This window comes from Epinephelus lanceolatus, chromosome 2, assembly GCF_041903045.1.
Source record: "Epinephelus lanceolatus isolate andai-2023 chromosome 2, ASM4190304v1, whole genome shotgun sequence".
In the NCBI taxonomy this organism is placed as follows: Eukaryota; Metazoa; Chordata; class Actinopteri; order Perciformes; family Serranidae; genus Epinephelus; species Epinephelus lanceolatus.
In genome coordinates, this window is record NC_135735.1 from 19,769,134 (window position 1) to 19,788,843 (window position 19,710).

General features: G+C 40.4%; 1 protein-coding gene across 2 annotated transcripts in view; it reads right to left on the reverse strand.

Moving 5' to 3' along the window:
- gpc6a (glypican 6a) overlaps positions 1-19,710 on the reverse strand; it is a 238,299-nt gene that overhangs the window by 82,920 nt on the left and 135,669 nt on the right. For both annotated transcript variants that reach the window (XM_033626058.2, XM_033626068.2), the window contains exon 4: positions 1,671-1,836. In XM_033626058.2, the coding sequence (XP_033481949.1) occupies positions 1,671-1,836 (166 nt within the window). The remainder of the gene's footprint in view (positions 1-1,670; positions 1,837-19,710) is intronic.

Consider the following 19,710-nt stretch of genomic DNA (forward strand, 5'->3'; position numbering starts at 1 on the left):
TCAAGCTTAACTTTGTACATTAAAAAGAGGAAAAAAACCTTATCTGGTTTGAGTTTAGCCACCTCTGCATTCTTCCATTTTCGGCCTGTCTTTAATAAAAGCGAGAATAATATTATTTGTTACATAAACATCCCTGATTCAGCAGGATTTAGAAAGATTACAGACCATTTCCAGAACTCATCTCCTCTCTTGCCGTGGAAGTTTAAAGCAAATAAAAAGCTTCAGACTCTCCTTTTTATTATGGTCTGAGGAATCAATGGTATCAATAGTGACTTTTAAGCATGAACAAAGAGCACAGGTAAATGTCACCGAGGGTTTTTAAAAATTGAAGGCTGTGCCTCTAATCTAACCTGCTCTAATAAGTGATGGTTTCAAGGGGTGACAATGACAGACTGTGTAAGGACTCAATCCATAAATTTCTATAATGCAAAGATGTGCTCCAGTGGCGAGAACTGACCTGTGATACATTTAGAAGTTGTCTCTGAAAGGCGAATCAATATCTCTTGCAAGCTGCACAGTAAGCAAATCGAAGTTCTTTAGCAACAGTTAATGAATACAAAATGTCAGTAGACATCAAAAAATTAGTCTTTCATGGTGAAAATAAACATCCCTTGGGTTCTACATTTCTAATTATAATACCCTCAACAACAGTGTCTCTCCAAACCAAAAAACAATGCCTGCACAAAAAAGTGGTTCAAAATTAAAAATCCACTTTTTCTACACCTCAAGGGTGTTTTTGTCTAACCAGATTCATCACTCTGTTGCAACAACAGCTTTTCCCATTACTGTCAAGCAGAGCGTCCCTTTGCGGCAATAGATTTGCCTCTTCACAACCGAACAAGACACTAACTTTTTAACACATGTCATAAAGCTGCGAGACATCTCATTCAGTGCATAGGGGCCTGTGTTGATCTGAGACTTCAGACATGCCATCGGAGAGAATGAGCGGTACGTCATCTGATGGTTTCTCGAATGACAGGCCTGTCACAAAACAGCCAAAAGCTTAGAAGTGCAGTTCACTTGACACACAGTCTTCAGGGATATCTCTTGAGAAAAAAAAAAAAAAAAGTGTCGCCCCATTTTTAAAGAAATCTGTTAGTGTGGGTGGGAGGATAGGATTGGGGTACATAACAAATAAAGCATCAGCCTACAAAAGATCCAGAGGGAACACTCTATGTGCCTCCTTGGTATCCATTTAACAGGAGAGCTTACAGCATCCAGCTACTTACAGCCTAACCGAAGTGCTATATTACTCACCAAGCTCAGCTGGAAACACTATAGAAAATGTGTTTGCCTAGGATCTGCTCTCCTTTATCAATCCCAAACAGCAGGGACCAGAGCTTTAAGCACTATGCCAGGGTTCCAGCAACAGCAAACAACATTTCAGACAGAAAAAAAGAAGGAATGGTTGCACAAATAAGATTTCAGTTTTGTCTCTGTAAATCCTTTAAAGCTGAATCTAACACAGCACATCCTACTGAATTCCCACAGAGACTATTCAAAGGCACCGCCTTGGAAAAGTAACGTGCAGACTTAGAAGTATGAGTGTGCACACAAGCAGACAGACGGAGAGAGAGACAGACAGAAGCACGAACCTTAAAAAGATGACAGGGAAAATGAGAAACAGGTGCAAGGGCACACATTTTGAATGAGAATATTTTATTTCTTACCGATGAAGAGGTTCCATTCAGCATCAAGGTCTGCCTGGTTTGCCAGACAGCCCCTCATAACGTTGTGACAGTAGTTGTGACAGGGTTTCAGGCCAGGCATGCCACGGCAGTATGGACAGTATAGCATCTTGGTCAGGGCTCTGACACATGCTGGAACTACATTCACCTACGAAGGAAAGAGATATTCTTCAGTTATGTCAGGTCTTTTCAGGGTCATTAAAGGGATACGTCCCCGATTTTCTTTTTTTCCCCCCAGATTTCCTTGCTCATCTCTCAGCTTAGATTTTCACAGGCTTTGGGGCTGTTGCTTGAACTACAGGTTGTACTTCTGCATTTTTTGTGCCCCCTACCACTTATCCCTAAAACCGAGGATGAAAAATTGAGACCATATGGTTAAACTAGCAAGCGCTGATCACATATGAACCAGCATTCTCTTACTGTGTTGCCTATTTCTCACCTCTAATGTTTTCAGAAAAGTATTTTAGCCCACTGTTTGACTGCCACATTGTTCTCTTTGTCAAAAGGACTACCGTAAAACTTCAATTAATAGCCCGGGCTATTAATTGCTTAAATCACTGAAATAAACAGGCCTATATTTGGACAGGCCTTTAATTTCTTTCACACAAAAATGTTGCTCAGCAAAGATCAGGAAATATAATCTAATTGTTTATTTATACTAGTATGAATATTACTTGTATAAAAATTAGGCTTCAGATAACTTGTTAAATATGAATCATTAATTCAATCTAGCTCCGACAGATGGTGCGACACTGTGGGGCGGCAAGGTGTTCCCCCCGAGGCGGGGGAGCCCTTCTGTGCGGAGTTTGCATGTTCTCCCCGTATTAGCATGGGTTTTCTCCGGGTACTCCGGCTTCCTCCCACAGTCCAAAGACATGCAGGTTAATTGGTGACTATAAGTGTCCATAGGTGTGAATGTGACTGTGAATGGTTGTCTGTCTCTATGTGTCAGCCCTGTGATAGTCTGGTGACCTGTCCAGGGTGTACCCTGCTTCTCACCCAATGTCAACTGGGATAGGCTCCAGCCCCCGTGACCCCCAACAGGATAAGTAGCTATGGAAAATGAATGAATTAATGACCAACCCGGTTTTATACATCCAAAGAACTTCTTCTTCTTAATAAAAATGAACTGCTTGGCATTCAGACCAGGCCTCTAATTGAGATTTGTTTATTTGTCAAAATGTGTAGCCACACCAGGCTAGTAAAAGGAGCTGTCCGTTTAATTGAGACTAGGCTTTAAAATGAAGTTTTACGGTAACTTGCGCTGCATCACCCACCAGCGGAAACGTTTATTGGTCCGCTGCGGCGCAGTGCATTCTCGTTGTTGTTGTAGGTTTTCTACCTCTCGGGCAAAAGAAAATGCCTCAGCCCTTTTCCTGTTTTCTCTGGTTATATGGCACCAATTGCTAAAGAATGTGTTGTCTATTATAGACAGCCTTGTTTCATGAAAATACCATCTTTCCAGTAGTGAAATACATCTTTAAACCTCAGTAATTGTTTTAAGACATGCTGTATGATTCCTAAAAGGCAGGGAGAAGTTGTGATAAAACAGTAATATTGACATTTCTATATTTATATAAGGAAAAATGAGGTTTCCACAGACACAAAGCCTCAATAGTTAGGACTGCAACATTCCCAGTTGAAAGTTCAAGGGCAGAAAAGTCAGACGCATTTCAACTCTTGACAAACATCCCCACACTACATTACATCTTCTGAAGCTTGAAATGTGAAAACCCACCAGATAAAACTGTATGACAAGACGATGTTTACAACTCTGTCCATCACCATTCCTTGTGAGGGATGTGCCTTTTGTTGTTGGGGGCCGTGTCATTGTACCGGCTTGAGTGAAAGCGACAGGATTCTCACATCTGCTTTCCTTCAGAGGTGGGGATGCAGAACGAAGAGTACATCTGATAATTGGCCTGTCAGCCTCTGTATTCATGCTTGACTTTAGATTCTGTCCAGCACACACTCTGGAGACTGGTGGTGTGTGTGTGTGTGTGGGTGTGTGTGTGTGCAGGGGTAGGTTGGCAGATGGGTCAGTGGTTGTCATAAGACGGACCAACGAGACACTGTTTTCTATATCTTAAAGGCGGTGCAGAGGATCCAATCTACCCAACTGAGAGAATTATTTGAAGAAACAGGTTTAATTCTAGAGTAATGTTTATTCATCAGAGCAACACTGTGATTAATTTGCAGTTTGGGAGGTCAAGTTGCATTTATTTTATAGCCTAAAATCACAATTTACCTTAGAGCACTACACAATCTGTACACCTTTAAATCTTAGACCTTCAATTCTGATAAGAAAAATACTCAAACAGAAAAAAAAGGAAGCTTAAAGGCGCAGAGAAAAGGACGGATCCCTCTTCCAGGGCTGAGACATGCAATTAAGGTGACTTTAGTCTGAGAAATATTTATTCATTAGGCTACTCATTCTGTGTTTTAACATTTTATTTGTCGTAACAATTATTGTTAATCTGACCTTTGTAACATTGGAGGAAAAAACAAAGAGAAACATGCAGAGACATATGACACAAAGCCCAGAGATAAAAATAAAGATGAAGATAAAAGTGACCTGAAAAAAAGAAAACAACATCAGTGCACTTCTGCAGCACCATGGCAACATCTGACGCTGTGTTGCGACACTACATCCAGCTTCAAGCTTGTCTCCAGTCTGTTCTGAACGCTGTGGTCTGTCTTTGATTTTTACTGGTACAATGGCCAGACCACCTGTGTGTGCATATGTGTGTGAGCGAGGGAGAAAAGGAGAAGAGAGATGAGAGAAAATAAGGGGAGAGGCAGAAGGGGGAAGACAGAGATGTGTGCTATTAGTGTATTTGCTTCCACTGCTGCTTGGCAGCCGACAACAAGGACCAAACGAACCGTCTTTGACATTTGCAATCTGCTACTGACATCACGCACTGTCTTGTAAAAAGGCCATTAAACGAGGTTGCTTGCTGTCAATTCCACCGCCACATGTCATCTGCTGGTATGGTGTTGACGTAAATCGCTTACAACACTCAGGGGTTAGCATGTGGGGAATTTTTCACAAACAAAGTTCGTTTGATTGAACATATTTCACAGTTGACACACATGAAAACCACTTACATGTATGTGTCAGGCCTCTGTGGCATCATGTCAGGAAAAATAATCAGATGCTACTTATGGCACTTTTGCTGGTTTTATGGTATTGCTCTAGGAATAAATAAGACCAAATAAAGTGTTATTAATGTGACATTATTTTGTTGATATGAACTAATGGCCAATAAACTGCTAATTCAGTTAGCTAGTTACCAAACTCAAACCAGCTCATGGTAAAAATGTAAATCATTTATAGGTAACACCTGACTGTAAAGACGTATTTCACTGCTGGATCATTTCAAAAAACAGAGCACTCCTTACTATTGAGGCTCTGTTTCTGTAGAAACTTCACCTTTTTCCTAAATATAGAAATGTCAGTATTACTGTTTTTATCAGGTTTTAATGAAAACCTACAACAACAAGAATACACAGCGCTGCACCAGACCAAAAAACACTCCCACTGGTGATTGTCGTAATGTGAGCTTGTCGGTTTTGACACAGGAAACAATATGGCGGCCGGCTCTTGAAGTACAGTGAAACAGTAAGCTAAAATATGTTTCTCAAAACATCTGAGGAGAGAAACAGACAAAGCAGTAAGAGAATCTTGGTACATATTTTATCAGCATTGCTTAATTTTACTGGTTGATCTCAGTATTTTCAGCTCTGTTTTTACGATACAGGAAACAGTATGGCACCCACTCCCTGTTTACAAATTCTTACAGCCAAACAGTACACCAAAATATGTTTGTTTAACATTTTAGGCAAGAAATAGGCAATACTTCAACAGAATCCCGGTTTATATTTGATCGGCATGAGTGGTGGGCTATATGGCCCTAAGAACATATCTATTTTTGCGATAACAATATTCTTGACAATATGACAAAGTAGTGTTAAAAACAATTTATCAATAAGTGATATAGTTTTACAGTTTGCCTTCAAATATTCAGTAAAAACTAAACAAAAATGATCTCTCAATGCTTGAGTTTGTGAACAAGAACAGTAACTCAGAATGAGATTCAGGTTCTGTATACAATATTAAAAGTTCAACAAAATAAAATTGACCAAAAATTACACATAGAAACAGCTCCCAAGTACAAAAATGTACTCTGGGATCTATATATATAAATCAACAGGTGATTTCCTTCTTTTAGCAAAATCCTGAATGACTGAGTTGCTCTTCCATTTTTCCTCTAATCATCACGCTGTAACCTGTGACAGGCCGTAATGATACCACAACTATCGCACATTCACATGTATGTATCTGTTTTTGTCAAGCTGCAAGTCACGTAGGTTTACCAAAGGTTCATGATAAAATCACCTGACGACACCAACTCTCGTGGACGCATGGCAAGAGAGGAGAGGAGAGAGACGCTGTGCTGCTGCCGTAGGAGCCGCTGAATGAGTTCCCTCTGAGCGGTAACTCGCTAAAAGAGTCTGAGAAGTCCGCAGCTGTTCACAAAACAAGACGCAACAGTTTATTCCACACTACTGAAGCTGCTCCTCTTTTTGGAACCACCGTGGAGTCGGTAATAATTTTGCTTTCATCCATGCTTGTTGATGCCAAGGGTAACAGGTACCGGTGTTATCGTGAATGAGATGATATGGCACACTCCTAATCAACACTGCCTAATTTTACCATTCGATTGGAATTTGAGAGAGCAAGAGAGAATCGGGTCTCTCTCTTGATCCACTTCTGTGTCCACGATGGCAGCCAATACGTGAAAGCGGAAGTACAATTTGTAGTTCGAATGACAGCCTGAGAGCCAGCAAAAACTGAATTTGAGCCGGGAGATGAGCAGGGAGATCTGGGCACTGGTAAGATGGAGGGACGTTTACCACAGAACATTCACACATACTACCACATTGTTATGATACAAAGCTGGTTGAAAATCAGCAAAGGAGCGCTTTCAGTCCCCTTATTAAGTGTTTGTAAGCATAATGACATTTGTTTATTAATGTAGAATATTTACCAACAATTATAACAACGATTCTAGGCAAAGCAGAAACAATATACACACTTGTATTTACTTACAACATAAGAGTGTGTTATAAACCACATATCAATGTTAATGTACTGTTTATTAATGCCATGTAGATGTACTTAAAATAAAGTGTTAAAAATCAGTATGTTTTTTAAATTATTTATATATTTCTAATAGTGCTATAGGTGCCTGCTATCAGCCGGCACGAGCCCCTCACTGCCATTAGACTTTATGCACAACATTAACTAGCATTTAATTCCTACATTTTCTAATTCACAGGCAGTGCTGGAGGGAGTACAAAAAGAAAGAAAGAAAGAGAAGAGCAAATAGAAAAGAACCGGCTGTGGAGAAAGCCAAAGACGCTGCCAAAGACGCAGAGAAACAAACATCAAGAAAACAGAGAGACAGATACAGATGAAACAGATGGAGAGAAAACCGGACAAGACACTAGCAGACAAACAGAGGGAACGGGCAGGTGTTACCGCCACATTTGGACAGAGGAACAGAACAGAGAGCATGCCAATCTCACTGTTTGCTTTTTGGAGAGAGCTGCATCTTATTTTCTCAAAGAATTTTTTCACTTGCAATTTTTCCACACACTTTGTGATTTCTATAATGATGATTTTCTTAAAGTGTATGTAATAATTTGTTGGATTGTAAAAGCAGCTAATTACATTAAGCCCTTTCATTAATTAATTTACTGACTGATTGTGCTTGTACAGTACTTGGCCGTCTCCCTCCGCAGCCCACATGCAGCCAACAACTTTTAGATCTGTCTGGTCAGTCTGTGCCTACACTATTCTATGACATATAGCCATATAAATCCACAAGTCAAATCAGACTGCTATATGCAATTCACCAGTCCTCCTCAACTGAGACAAAGACAAGACAGTTTTTAGATTGCACTTCCACCTATACCTGCTTCCACATGCATCTCCAGCAGTCTCTCCCCCTCCCCTTCGTCAATGACTCAAACCCCCCAGATTAAATATAACATTTTCCTATCAAGCTATTTGAATCATTTTATTCCACAGGCTAATTTGCATATAAATATTGTTATGGTGACAGACGAAAGAGAGAGGGAGAGCTTTTGTTTTCTCTCTCGGCTCAGCCCCACCCAGTCACTGCACCTGGGCAAGGACACTAAATCCAGTTTAAACCACTGCCATAAAACAAAAACTAGTCAACAGGGTGACTTTGGAATATATTCCCTTAATAAATCCACTGCTCCACTGCTATGGCATAAATGATGGCAGCATTACAGAAGAGTCTAATGAATATATAGTGCACTGTATCATCTACTCAACATCAGCAGACCATTGCAAATGTCATTTTGTACAATTTAATACCATTATACTTTTTCTTCCAACTTGTACAATAAAGTACAGTATTTATTCATGAGAATATTAAATAATTAAAAAAGTTCCAGGATTAATCTGTTTCTGTCAATTCAATTAAACTTGGCCCAGTTTCCAGACAGCCTATTTAAGAGACATGGAGACAACACTGGGAGAGTTTTCTTAACTATAAACCCGCTCCGACTGCACTCTTTACATTCAGTGTGGCCTTTTAGTGGCAACCAAAGAAATATATTTCATGCTGCAAATAGGAAAAGTGTTTTAGGCTGCCCTTGAGCTTTGTGGGCCTTTAGAAAATTTGCATTAAAATGGTGTCTCCTAACGCAATTATCTTACAGGGATTTTTACATCGTTGCAGTTAGTGTGCCCAGCAGTCACTGTGTGCCCTGGATGAAGGGTAATCTGATAATCTTGTTAGCACTTATTTACAGTTGAGTGGATGGAATATTTCACAGCAGGCTGAGTGTGGTGCTGGAGCACGAGATGCCTCAGATCCAGAGTGAGATTAAAACACTAATCTACTCATCTGACGTTTAAGTGCTGTGATAACACCACGTGGAGAGCATGTGTTTGTGTGCCAATCTGTGTGTGAGTTCTGCAATGGTGGAGGAAAATTTTCAGATCTTCTACTTAAGTAAAAGTAGCAATACTGCACAATGAAAATACTCCATTTCAAGTGTGAGTCCTGAACTGAAAAATGTCACTTATGTAAAAGCATCTCAGTAATTATTAGCTAAATGCGCTTCAGAATTAAGAGTGCTCATAATGAAGAAAAAACTGACTATAATGTACTTGATTATTGGATTAGCTTTTTGCTTTTTACACTGTTGTGTAGTTTATTCTATGCAAAAGTGTCTATTTTATATACCATTTATATATTTTGTATATATAATCTTAATCTGTAAAGTAACTAAAGATGTCAAATTAATTGGGTTGAGTAATAGGTATATTTCCCTCAGCTTTTTAATGGAGTATTAGTATAAAGTAGAATGAAATGAAAATGCCTAAGAAATTACAAGAAACTCAACTTTGTACTTGAAATGGCCACTCTGAATACTAAATACTTTCACTTTTGATACATCAGGTACATTTTGCTTTAAATACTTGTGTACTTTTTCTTAAGTAAACATTCAAATGTCAGACTTTAACTTGTAATGGAGTATTTTCACATTGTTGTAAGTACTTCTACTTAGAGGAATACTTCACACCCCAACTGACTGTTTGTACATCAATTACTCTTGAAATGAAAATGGACTGCACATGTATAGCGCCTTTCTAGTCTTCTGACCACTCAAAGCGCTTTTACAATATTGAGTCACATTCACCCACTGGTGGCTGAGGCTGCCACACAAGATGCCACCTGCTACTCAGTAACCATTCACACACTCTCAGACACCGATGAAGCCGCCATTGGGAGCAATTTGGGGTTCGGTGTCTTGCCCAAGAATATTTCGACATGCGGACAAGAGGAGCTGGGGATCGGAGCCCACTGAATGTTAACTCAGGGCATTACTGTTAAGGAGCTTAATGCTCAGTCAATTTTCCCTGAGTAAACAATGGTTGATGACGAGCCCCCAGTCTTTCAGTTGGTGGATGACCAGCTCTACCTCTGAGCCACAGCCGCCACATGAAGAAAACTTTCTCAGGTGCCTCCGGTGAACGAAGAATCCAAAAACTGAGAAAATTGTTTAAGGATTGAAGTGATTGGTGACTGTGTTTAACAACAGCAAAACTGTATCAATACATCTGTTATAAACACTTAAATAACTCGTGCAGTATAATCCAAGTCTCATTTATCCAGTCTTTTGCACAGTACTTCTCCAACAAATGGCCCTTTCCAACTGGGACCAGAACAGGAAGTGAAATCTATTGACAAAAAAAGTCACTTTACTTAGCTGAACATGGGAGTTGCTTGACTTTAGTGAATTGGACCGAAGCCCTTAAAGCACCAAAGTCACAAATTAACACAAACAAATTATCAGCAGCTCCTTTGTTTAGTGAGGTAAAATTTCTGTTTTTGTGAATGGACTCTGGATTTGAAGAGAGCATAGATAAGATTCACTGAAAAAAAATGAGACTTGGATTATAGTGCATGTGTTGTGTGAGAGTTTGTAAACTGATGTTTTGATATAGTTTTGCTGATGTTAAACACAGACCCCTTGTACTTTAATACATCAGAGGGGTATTCCAGGTAGGAGGTTCAACAAACTCTGAGTCTAATCCTGAACTCTGAGTTGACTTACCCTGAGCTGGGAAACTGAGTATCCGGTTCCAGAACAGCTCATTTGAATTAGTTCAATCAACTCTGAGTAGGTACACCTTGAGATAAGCAAGTGCACAACCACAATAAAAAAACATCATCAATGGAGCCCCAATACCTCGAGTCACCACGGCAACCGGAGAGAAAAAGCGATCAACTTATTTTACACCTGTGGAATTGGAGGTGCTCATGAATGCCTACAGCGAATATGAGCATATATTTCGTAAAAAAAGTAACACCGCTAAAGCTGCCAAGGAGAGGCGGCATGTGAAATTTAGCAAGCAGAAACACATCTAAACGGGGTCTGAAGATCCTCTCCCGGCGTAAAGCATTGTGAATTAATTCTTCTTCTTCAGGGTGAACTCAGCGTTTCTTAAAGAAAACCTGCCAGCGAGCAGGTTAGGTTCACAGAGTCAGTTGCCATGGTGATTGACTCTGAGTTTGACTTACCTCTCTTTCTAAAACTGAAAACCCAGAGTTTCCCTCATTTCAGGGTTAACGTACTCAGAGTTTTCATTAAACCCGCTTTCTGGAATACCCCTCAGGAATTTTCTCTGTGTTTGGATTATTTGTCCACTGAAGGCATGCAAGAAAAACTAAGTTTTCTTCTCGAATCCAACAAAACATGGGATGAGTAATTGATAAACACATAATCATTTTGGGGGGTGAGCTCTTCCTTTAAGTACAGTACCAGAGTGAATGGACTTAATTATATTTAGTGTTTTGTAGAGAAATGCTCCACTTACAAATGAGAGTGGGTTGAGGCATAAACAGCATCCTGCTCATTAGCCTGCTGCTTCAAAAGAGCAGCTTGAAGATGCAGTCAGCGTTTCAGCCAGACTCCTGATGTGAGCATTAACTTTATTGAGGATTGAAAATGTGAGATTATAAATGCAATGAGCCCGAGCAATAATAAAGCAAGCCACTTCTCATTTCATCCCATAAAGGGCCGCAGTCGGGAGCCATTACACTCACCTGAATTCACCATCAGCTTTAAGACGTATCCAAGATAACTAAATCATTATAATAAAGGACAAAGCTCACTTTCATAATGAGAGATAACTCTAAAAGACAGTCTTGGAAGACATCACCTTGTCTATCCGACAGGGTGTTGTCATGCACATATGGCGTGAACTCCCTTTAGGAGTAACAGAGTGGGAAGAGCACAGATGATGGAAATTGCTTTGTGCCACAAAATAATGAAGTTGTGAGAAATGACAATGACTTTGCAAGCTACCAAGGCCAATCAAGGGGAACACTAGTGGGACAGTGAGACTGTCGCCAAAAAATTGTCTCAATAGTTCTGTCATAATTATTGTGACAGGCCGCGTTGCTTCGCACTGATTGGACATGGATGTAAGACTGCATTGGTGCCCCAGTGTCCCCACTCAATTCCACAGCCATTAGTGTCAATGGCAATATGAGTGATCTGTCACTGCGCAAATCAGACTACCATCTGCCACCAAGAGAAACATGTGCCTGGTCACACCAAACGTCTGTGTACAAACTTGACTTACTTCTGCCTGAGCAAAGGATTACATTAAAAGCTGCTGAAATAAAAATCAGAAAGTTATTCCATAGGTTAGAAAAAATTCATAGCGTCAGCTGGAATATGCTCACAGAAGGTGACAGTAAAACCTTCACATGCTGGCCCTCTGCTGCACTGACATGAGCTGATGCTTTTTTAATCATAAGAGAAAAAAAGATGAGCATACTGGAGTGATGACGAGAAATAATGCCAATGCATAGTTAAGTTTAAAGATCTACTTTGCTCACATATGTCTGCAGTAAAATATGCAGCATGGCATGTCTGCATTTGCTTTATATGGTGGTTTATGTTTTAAAGATTAGCTCATAAAGCACAACTGCTGCTCATCACATGCAGAGAGATGTTCAACATGAGCTCTTATAGTTCCTTTTGTGAGACTCGATGCCAGGATTTAAAGAACACTGTATTTGTTCTCCATTTCATTCAGTTGACAGCTGCATTTAGTGCTTAAATTAAAGTTTAACTTTCACATGTGATGAGCTCATAAAACTTGATGCTCTGTTAGAGTTTAAACTTAATGCAGTAGTTAGACCAGATAATTCTCACAGGTTAAGACATCAATGTGATTCTCTCCAGCCTGAACAAAAGGTGCAGTTAATAGTACTGCTGGTAGCACAGACACTGTTAAAGTCTAATGGAAAACCTTTCACTATGCAACAACTTGTGACACATGAAGAACAGTTTGTATATATACCTACCTACCTACCTACCTACCTACCTGTCCATATACAGTATGTTCGTACATGTATATTACATATAATGTCTAAAAATTAACTGTTTGTAGTGTCAAGATAAGTCAATGTTATCATTATACATTTATTTACGGGGTCACCAAAACCAAGTGGCTGGCATATTGTACAGGAACATCTGCACTGAGTTTGGGTCCCAAGTCCCAAGTCAGAATGGAAGAAACCTCCTAAGGTGATTGAGAATGACCGAGCTAAGATAATGTGGGACTTCCAGATCCAGACTGACAAACTGGTGATGGCTAACCAACCGGACCTCTTGTTGATCGACAAACAACAAAAGGCGGCAGTGGTGATAGATGTGGCGATCACAAGCGACAGCACACCAGGAAGAAGGAACACAAGAAGCTCGAAAAATACCATGGGCTGAAAGAGGAGCTAGAAAAGATGTGGGGAGTAAAGGCAACAGTGGTGCCTGTGGTGATCGGAGCACTTGGCGCTGTGACCCCAAGATCATGCTTTGGCTTAAAATACCAGGTTTTGGGGGCACAATCCTGGCAGAAAAAGCAGGAATGTCCTGGTAAAATACAACCCGTTTAGGGATGTCCCTATAACGTTTTTTGTATCCGATCCGATACCGAGTCCTTTATTTTGAAACCGAGTACGATACTGAGTCCGATCCGATACTTTGCAAAGCATTAAGAAAGAAAGAAAAAAAAGAATACATCCAAGTTGTCCCATAAGGTTTGTTTATCTTGGCTGTGATCTTTTTGACTTTATCGTGGTCCTGGGGAAATTTCTCTTTCCTTTTCAAAGCCTCCGCCAATGTTGATTGGTTCTGTGGCTTTTTACTTGCTGCCTCGAACTCGGCATGCTGTGATGGATGTTTCCTTTCCAGATGGCGTATTAAATTGGTTGTGTTGAAATGAGCTGTCTTTTCCCCCTCGCGAAATGTTAGACTTGCACATTTTACAAGTGGCTGTTGTACTGCCTTCACTTTCCAATGTATAAAAGTTCCATATTGCTGAGATTTTGCTACCGTTACTTGCTGCCCATCTGAACTCACCCACCTGCCCAACATAAACACGCTCATTTACGGCAGGCCCTGTCATAAATGAGTGTCGAAATGAGCGTGTTAACGTTGGGCAGGTGGGGGAGTGACATTCAGACAGATAACTTGTTGTCTGAACGGCATGCTAAAGGCAGCGAAAATGTCAGCAGTTTGGAAGTATTATACATTGGACAGCGGAGGCAACAATGAACAACATAGAAAACCTGAAAAACCTGGCCATTTTTGTTGTTTTGATTCCTCCGATCTTTGGGTTAGGTGCTGATTCCGATTTTGTAAAAATAACGTAATCGGCACCGTTACCCGATCGTTACTCATGGCTCTATCCCTGCTATCGGGTTACTATAAACACCCATGTTTGGAGCCAAAAAGCTGCTGGAAACACAACAATGACACGCTAAAACACAACTGGTTCTGTTGTTTTTTGGTCTCAAACAGTGGTTTGCAGCTTGCAGCTATCTTGCCTAGATGACACGCCATCCACTGTTCCCTCCACCTCCAAATGGCAGAGTCAGCTCATATTCCACGTCATTTAAGAAGCATTGATATGATACATATTAAACATGCAAATGTATTCGTCATTTGCAGAAACATACAATGTCAACATTTTCTTCTAGCAATTGGGCTGAAAAAATAAACGGAGTTAAGTTTTTATTACAGCCTTATTATACTAATATCTTTGGAACTGATTTTGCTGTTTTTTTATGACATGAGAAAAAAACAACACTTATGTTTTTGGATGGTTACTCGCTTACCAGACTTCGCAAAGCCATGCTGACTTTAACAAGTGAATGAAAGCAGACAATTTGACAAACTTTACATAACAAAAAACATTAATAATGCTGGGGCACACTGAGTTCTTATAGAAAGGAAGTGGTCAAAGAGGCAACAAAAGCGGCTTCAGGAACGTGGGAAGAGTTTTTTTGAAGGATGAGCTCTTCAACTATAAAGGTAATCTGACTATAACCAAGTGCTTCTAGCTACCTAAATACAGCCACAAGTATTTTACTTTCTCATGTGTATCTAAAACGTGTTTAATATCCTCTGGTTTGCAGTTTAATTGTGAACTGTCGAGTAAGTTTTATTCAAAAAATGAATACAATTAAGACACTTCCTGAGATATTTGGAAACCGGCATTGTGTTTCAGTCCAGCTGGACTTGTTTTGTGTATTTCTTGGTGCTACACAGCACAGCGTCACAAATAGATGGAGATTCACAAAAATATATTCGCTGCTGTAAACCACAAACGTGCCAATTCACAAATACATTTAGAGGCTGAGAGGGTATTTAAGATAAACACATGGGTTAACTTGGGATGGATATTAATCCTCTGGCAGGGTTCAGTGTTAATGGTATTTTTTTCACTTGAACAGTCGGGCATGTGTGTCAGAACATCTATTTGCCCAGAGTCAATTTTTACTTGCCCCTGAACAGATTGTTTTATTTATATGTACTTATCAAATAACATCAGGCTTAAGCTAATTGCCATAAAAAATGACCCCATTTTATCCGCCTTGCTCTTAAACTTGTAGCAAATTGCACAACACATAAGCGAGTTTCACCCACTTCCTCTTACACCACCCAACTTAACTCCTGTTTCCAGGATAACTGAAATGCCTGCTTGCACTTTGGCTCATTTTCTTGCTAGCGCCTGATTGGTTCTGTGCATGTTCCACTCGCAAGAGAGACGAGAAGAAAGTGAGATGGTGTTTAATTTTGTTTACCACTTGCCTGATCGCACAAGCATGTGGCTAAATTTACTAGCTTGATGTGGCGTTTTTTTTTTTCCCCAGGCAATCAGACAATCCCTATTGTTGAGTCCTATTTGGTACATACAGTCACAGATTGCGCCAATATGACAGTGTATGCACTAAAGTTGTCACTGCTAATAAAACATGGTCTGTAGCACTCTGTACTTCACTAATCACATCTCCTCCCTGTGCTTCTCTGTGAACTTTTGAGTCCTCCTCCGCTCACCATGTTAAATGTAAGATGGAGCCAAAGACGATTCCTGAGAGGCTGCACTAAAATCACTTGCTGTCAAATCAATGAATGTCTGAGACTGACAGAATAATCCACATGTGAGCAGCTGCGCCTCCATGAAGCAACGCAGCAGTGCTTGGCGAGCCTGGCGACCCACACGAGTCATCTCAAGTGTCTGTCTTCGGTAAGGCATGGGATCGCCCGTTGATCTACCCTGACATGTACCATGTTATGTGGCATGTCTGGAGCAGCAGTTGGGACTGTTTCTTTAATTTACCAAGACAAGTGCAAACATGTTAAAAGCCGTGCCCATGCTGCTCGATGACGAGGCACAGCGTACCGTGAGCCATTCAGCATCTCTGGTGGGTACAAGACCTGCATACACTATATTTTTATCCGTCTGCTATGGCGCCTCCTGGATTAAAGCACAGCACTCACCCTGTGTCCATCTGAAGGTCTGCGGCCCAGCCTGAATGTCAGGGGCAAACAGGTCTCGTGTGGCTGCCAAGAAACCTCTGAACAAATGTCACAACATCGGTGTTGACAACCTACTCTAAGTGCTTGTTAAATAAAGATGTGGTGCCATACACTTTAAGTAAAGGTTCAAAAAAATAGTCATCAGACGTGATCTGTAATGGCATAGCCAACTGATGGGAGATATTTTTACTAGTTGTTGGATGAGACAGATATTTTCGTAATTCTCAATATTTAAAGGATATCTTCCTCAATATTTGACCATTCGTCCTTTTGTATTTTCTTCTAAATGTCCTTCTACTCAGTGACAAGCTGGTGGAGTCTGTATCTTTTAATATTCAGTATGAAATTGAGGAGCATATACTGTAGGGAGATGTATACAGTATTTTTCTTTATTATCCTTTCATATCATGTCCTTGTATTTCCGACCACATGCTGTCTCTCATTTTTTTCCAACATTCTGCAGTTCACCACAGATCAAAATCTTTTAATTAAAAAGGACATCTTTGGTGCAGCACATTTCCCGATGACGTGCCAACCTTTTTGAGCCAGTTGCCATCTGCCGTCACAGCACTGTGGCTGAGGCCTTATCCCCAGCAAGCTGTGTGAGCTGCGAGCCAGTGAGAGAGAAGGAGACAGACAGAGAGGGAGAGGGAGAGAGACAAGTTTGTCTGGTGCATCTGTAGAAGTGGGCATCAGCTGAGAAACATGGATGAACCATACTCTCATATGGAGGAGGTCACTTAATCTGCCCTGAGCAGAATCTGCTGTCAAATTGTTCTAGTGTACTTTCTGGTAATGCAACATTTCATCACAAACACAGATACTGAACGACTCGCATAAGAGACATTGTAATATATTCTCTCTTCTTTGATTAAATGAAGGCTTACTGTGTCTCTTCAAGAGATGCCATCTCGTTTATTAGTGAAAAGTGAATACTCCACTATTATGTTCCAATTTTCCGCAACCAATTTCACTGTGCTGTGTCAAAGAGCATCACTTATGAGCACCCCATTGACTATGATTTAGTTACGTAATTTTTGTGTATTTCTAAATTGCCTTTATCTAATATTGATTAACTAAAAATTATTTTCAACACTGATTAATCTGTGATTTTTCTCCTGTTAATTTAATATTAGTTTGTCTAAAAATTGTAAGAGTAAATTGAAAAATGTCCAACCCAATTTGAGTCCCAGTGGGTGATCAGTAGATCATCAAATTACTTGTTTTGTTCAACCAATAGTCAAAAATGTTACATAATAAAGGTCTAAGAAGCCAAATATCACTACTTAAGCGAGTACAAGCGGTAAATCATGCAGTCATAGTCATGTGAAAAAAATCAAAACAGCGAATCCTCACATTGGAAAAGCTGAAACAAGAAATGGTCTGCAGCCCAATCACCAGAAAAAAAAAAATGTTGGCATTGAACGTTTCTGCAAATTAAGGACACGTTTCATTTGCACATTATTATGTAGTGGATATGTTTCAACAAAGCTCTGGTTGACGTGTGGTTAGGTTTCGGCACGGGCTTGGGTTTTGGCTTAAAATACCGTTTCGGGGACACAATCGCAGCAGGAAAAGCAGCGATGTCTCTGTATAAAACAACCACATTTCAGGGCACTATCCTCTCCGAGGGGTTGCTACAAAAACCTACATTTTGAGCCTAACAAAGCCGATGGAAACACAATGACAGGTCGCTGTAAAATGCTCATGATTGGTGCCTACAAAGAAGATGGAAACACTGCAATGACTCGCTCAAGCACAACCAGTTTTGTCATTTGATGGTCTGCAGCTTTGCCGGCGTCTCGCCTTGCTGTCATACCATCGACCGTCCCGTCCACCTCCACATGACAAACATAGCTCATAAATTACATCACTTTAGAAATACTGATATGATGCATATGAAATGTGCAAATGTAAAGTATTGGCAGTTTGCAGAAACGTATAATGCCAACATTTTCTTCTGGTGACTGGCTGTGGTTCGGGAACAATGCTGACAAAATGACAGAAATTAATCCAAATAGCTGCCAGTTAATTTTCTAGTGAAAGGTTAATCCACTGACTTCTGCACTTCTACTACATTTTTTTAAGAATCCAAAGGAGAAAAAAATCTTGACAATGTGCTTTAACCTACTAAGAATGCCAGCTTAATAATTAGTTTGGCTGCATTCCAGTTAAAGTCTGAGGTCTAAATTCCACAGCTGAAATTTCAAACTTCCAACCTTAAAGCTTTCCAGGTGCACGACAACCAGTTTACAAAAATAACATGGCTGACCCTGAGAAACTGATGTTTCTTTGGGACGTGTACAGAGAATCTTTCTCTCAGGAGTGCAACCTCCTTGCGTAGTATGCAGGTAAATATATGTTGCTAGATAGTTTACCATTTACAATGTGCACTTTTATGAGTTCTGTCATTGTTATGTGACATCACACCACTACATCTTCATGAAATTGGGGTAGATGGATTTGCCCCAAGTTTACAAATAGAAACTCAGACTTTTGAGTGGTGTTCCAGTGTACCTTTTCTAGTAAGTCAGAAATTTTAGATGTCCGAGTTGTCTGGAAAGAAGAAATTATTTTAATGTAAAAATGTGATGAATTGGAAGCTAACAGCTCAAAACTAGCTGGCTGAAAATGACCACTACAGTGTGCCGAATAAACTTTCAGACAAAGAATCACCAGGGTGTCTACAGGTATAACTGAGTTAAATGTAAGACTTTTTAGGACCTTTTTAATACCCCCTCATATGAAATTTAAGACCAAACCTGCAATGAAAATACACATTACATACACCGATCAGCTAAAACATTCAAACCACTGGCAGGGTAAGTAAATGCCATTGATCATCTTGTTACAATGCAATGTTCTGCTGGGAAACTTGGGGTCCTAGCATCCATGTAGATGCCACTTGACATGGCAACATTACTACCAAAGGACAACAGCTCAAATCTGATCGAGCATCCTTGGGACATGATCTTGCGACCCACAGGACTCTAAAGATCTGCCGTTAAGACCCTGGTGCCAGACAGCACGGGGCATCCCCAGACTTCCTGTGTCCATACCTTGATCTGTCACAGCTATGTCCAATCCGTAGCGGCCCCACCATGGATCGGCAGTACGTCTGCGGTATTGGCACGTATCACAGATGATCAGTCGGCTTGGGAACTGGGGAATTTGGAGGCCAGGTCGATGCCTTGAACTCTTTGTCACATTCCTCGGGCCATTCTTGAACAGTTTTTGCGGTTTGGCATGATGGCACATTGTCTTGTTGGGGTGGGGGGGGTGGGGGGGGGGGGGCACTGCCATCTGGGAGTGTTGTTGCCATGTGGAGGTTTGCTTGGTCTGCAACGGTGTTTCGGTGAGTGAAGCACGTCAAGTAGCATCCAAATATATGCCAGAATCAAAGGTTTCCCAGCAGAATATTGCTTTGTAACAAGATAATCAATGTTATTCATACCAGTCAGTGGTTTTAATGTTTTGGCTGATCGGTGTACATTATATACATACATTATTATTACAATATTTAGAGAAATACTGTGGGATAAAGTTCTTTTTTGTCTGCCTGTCCAATGATTGCAAG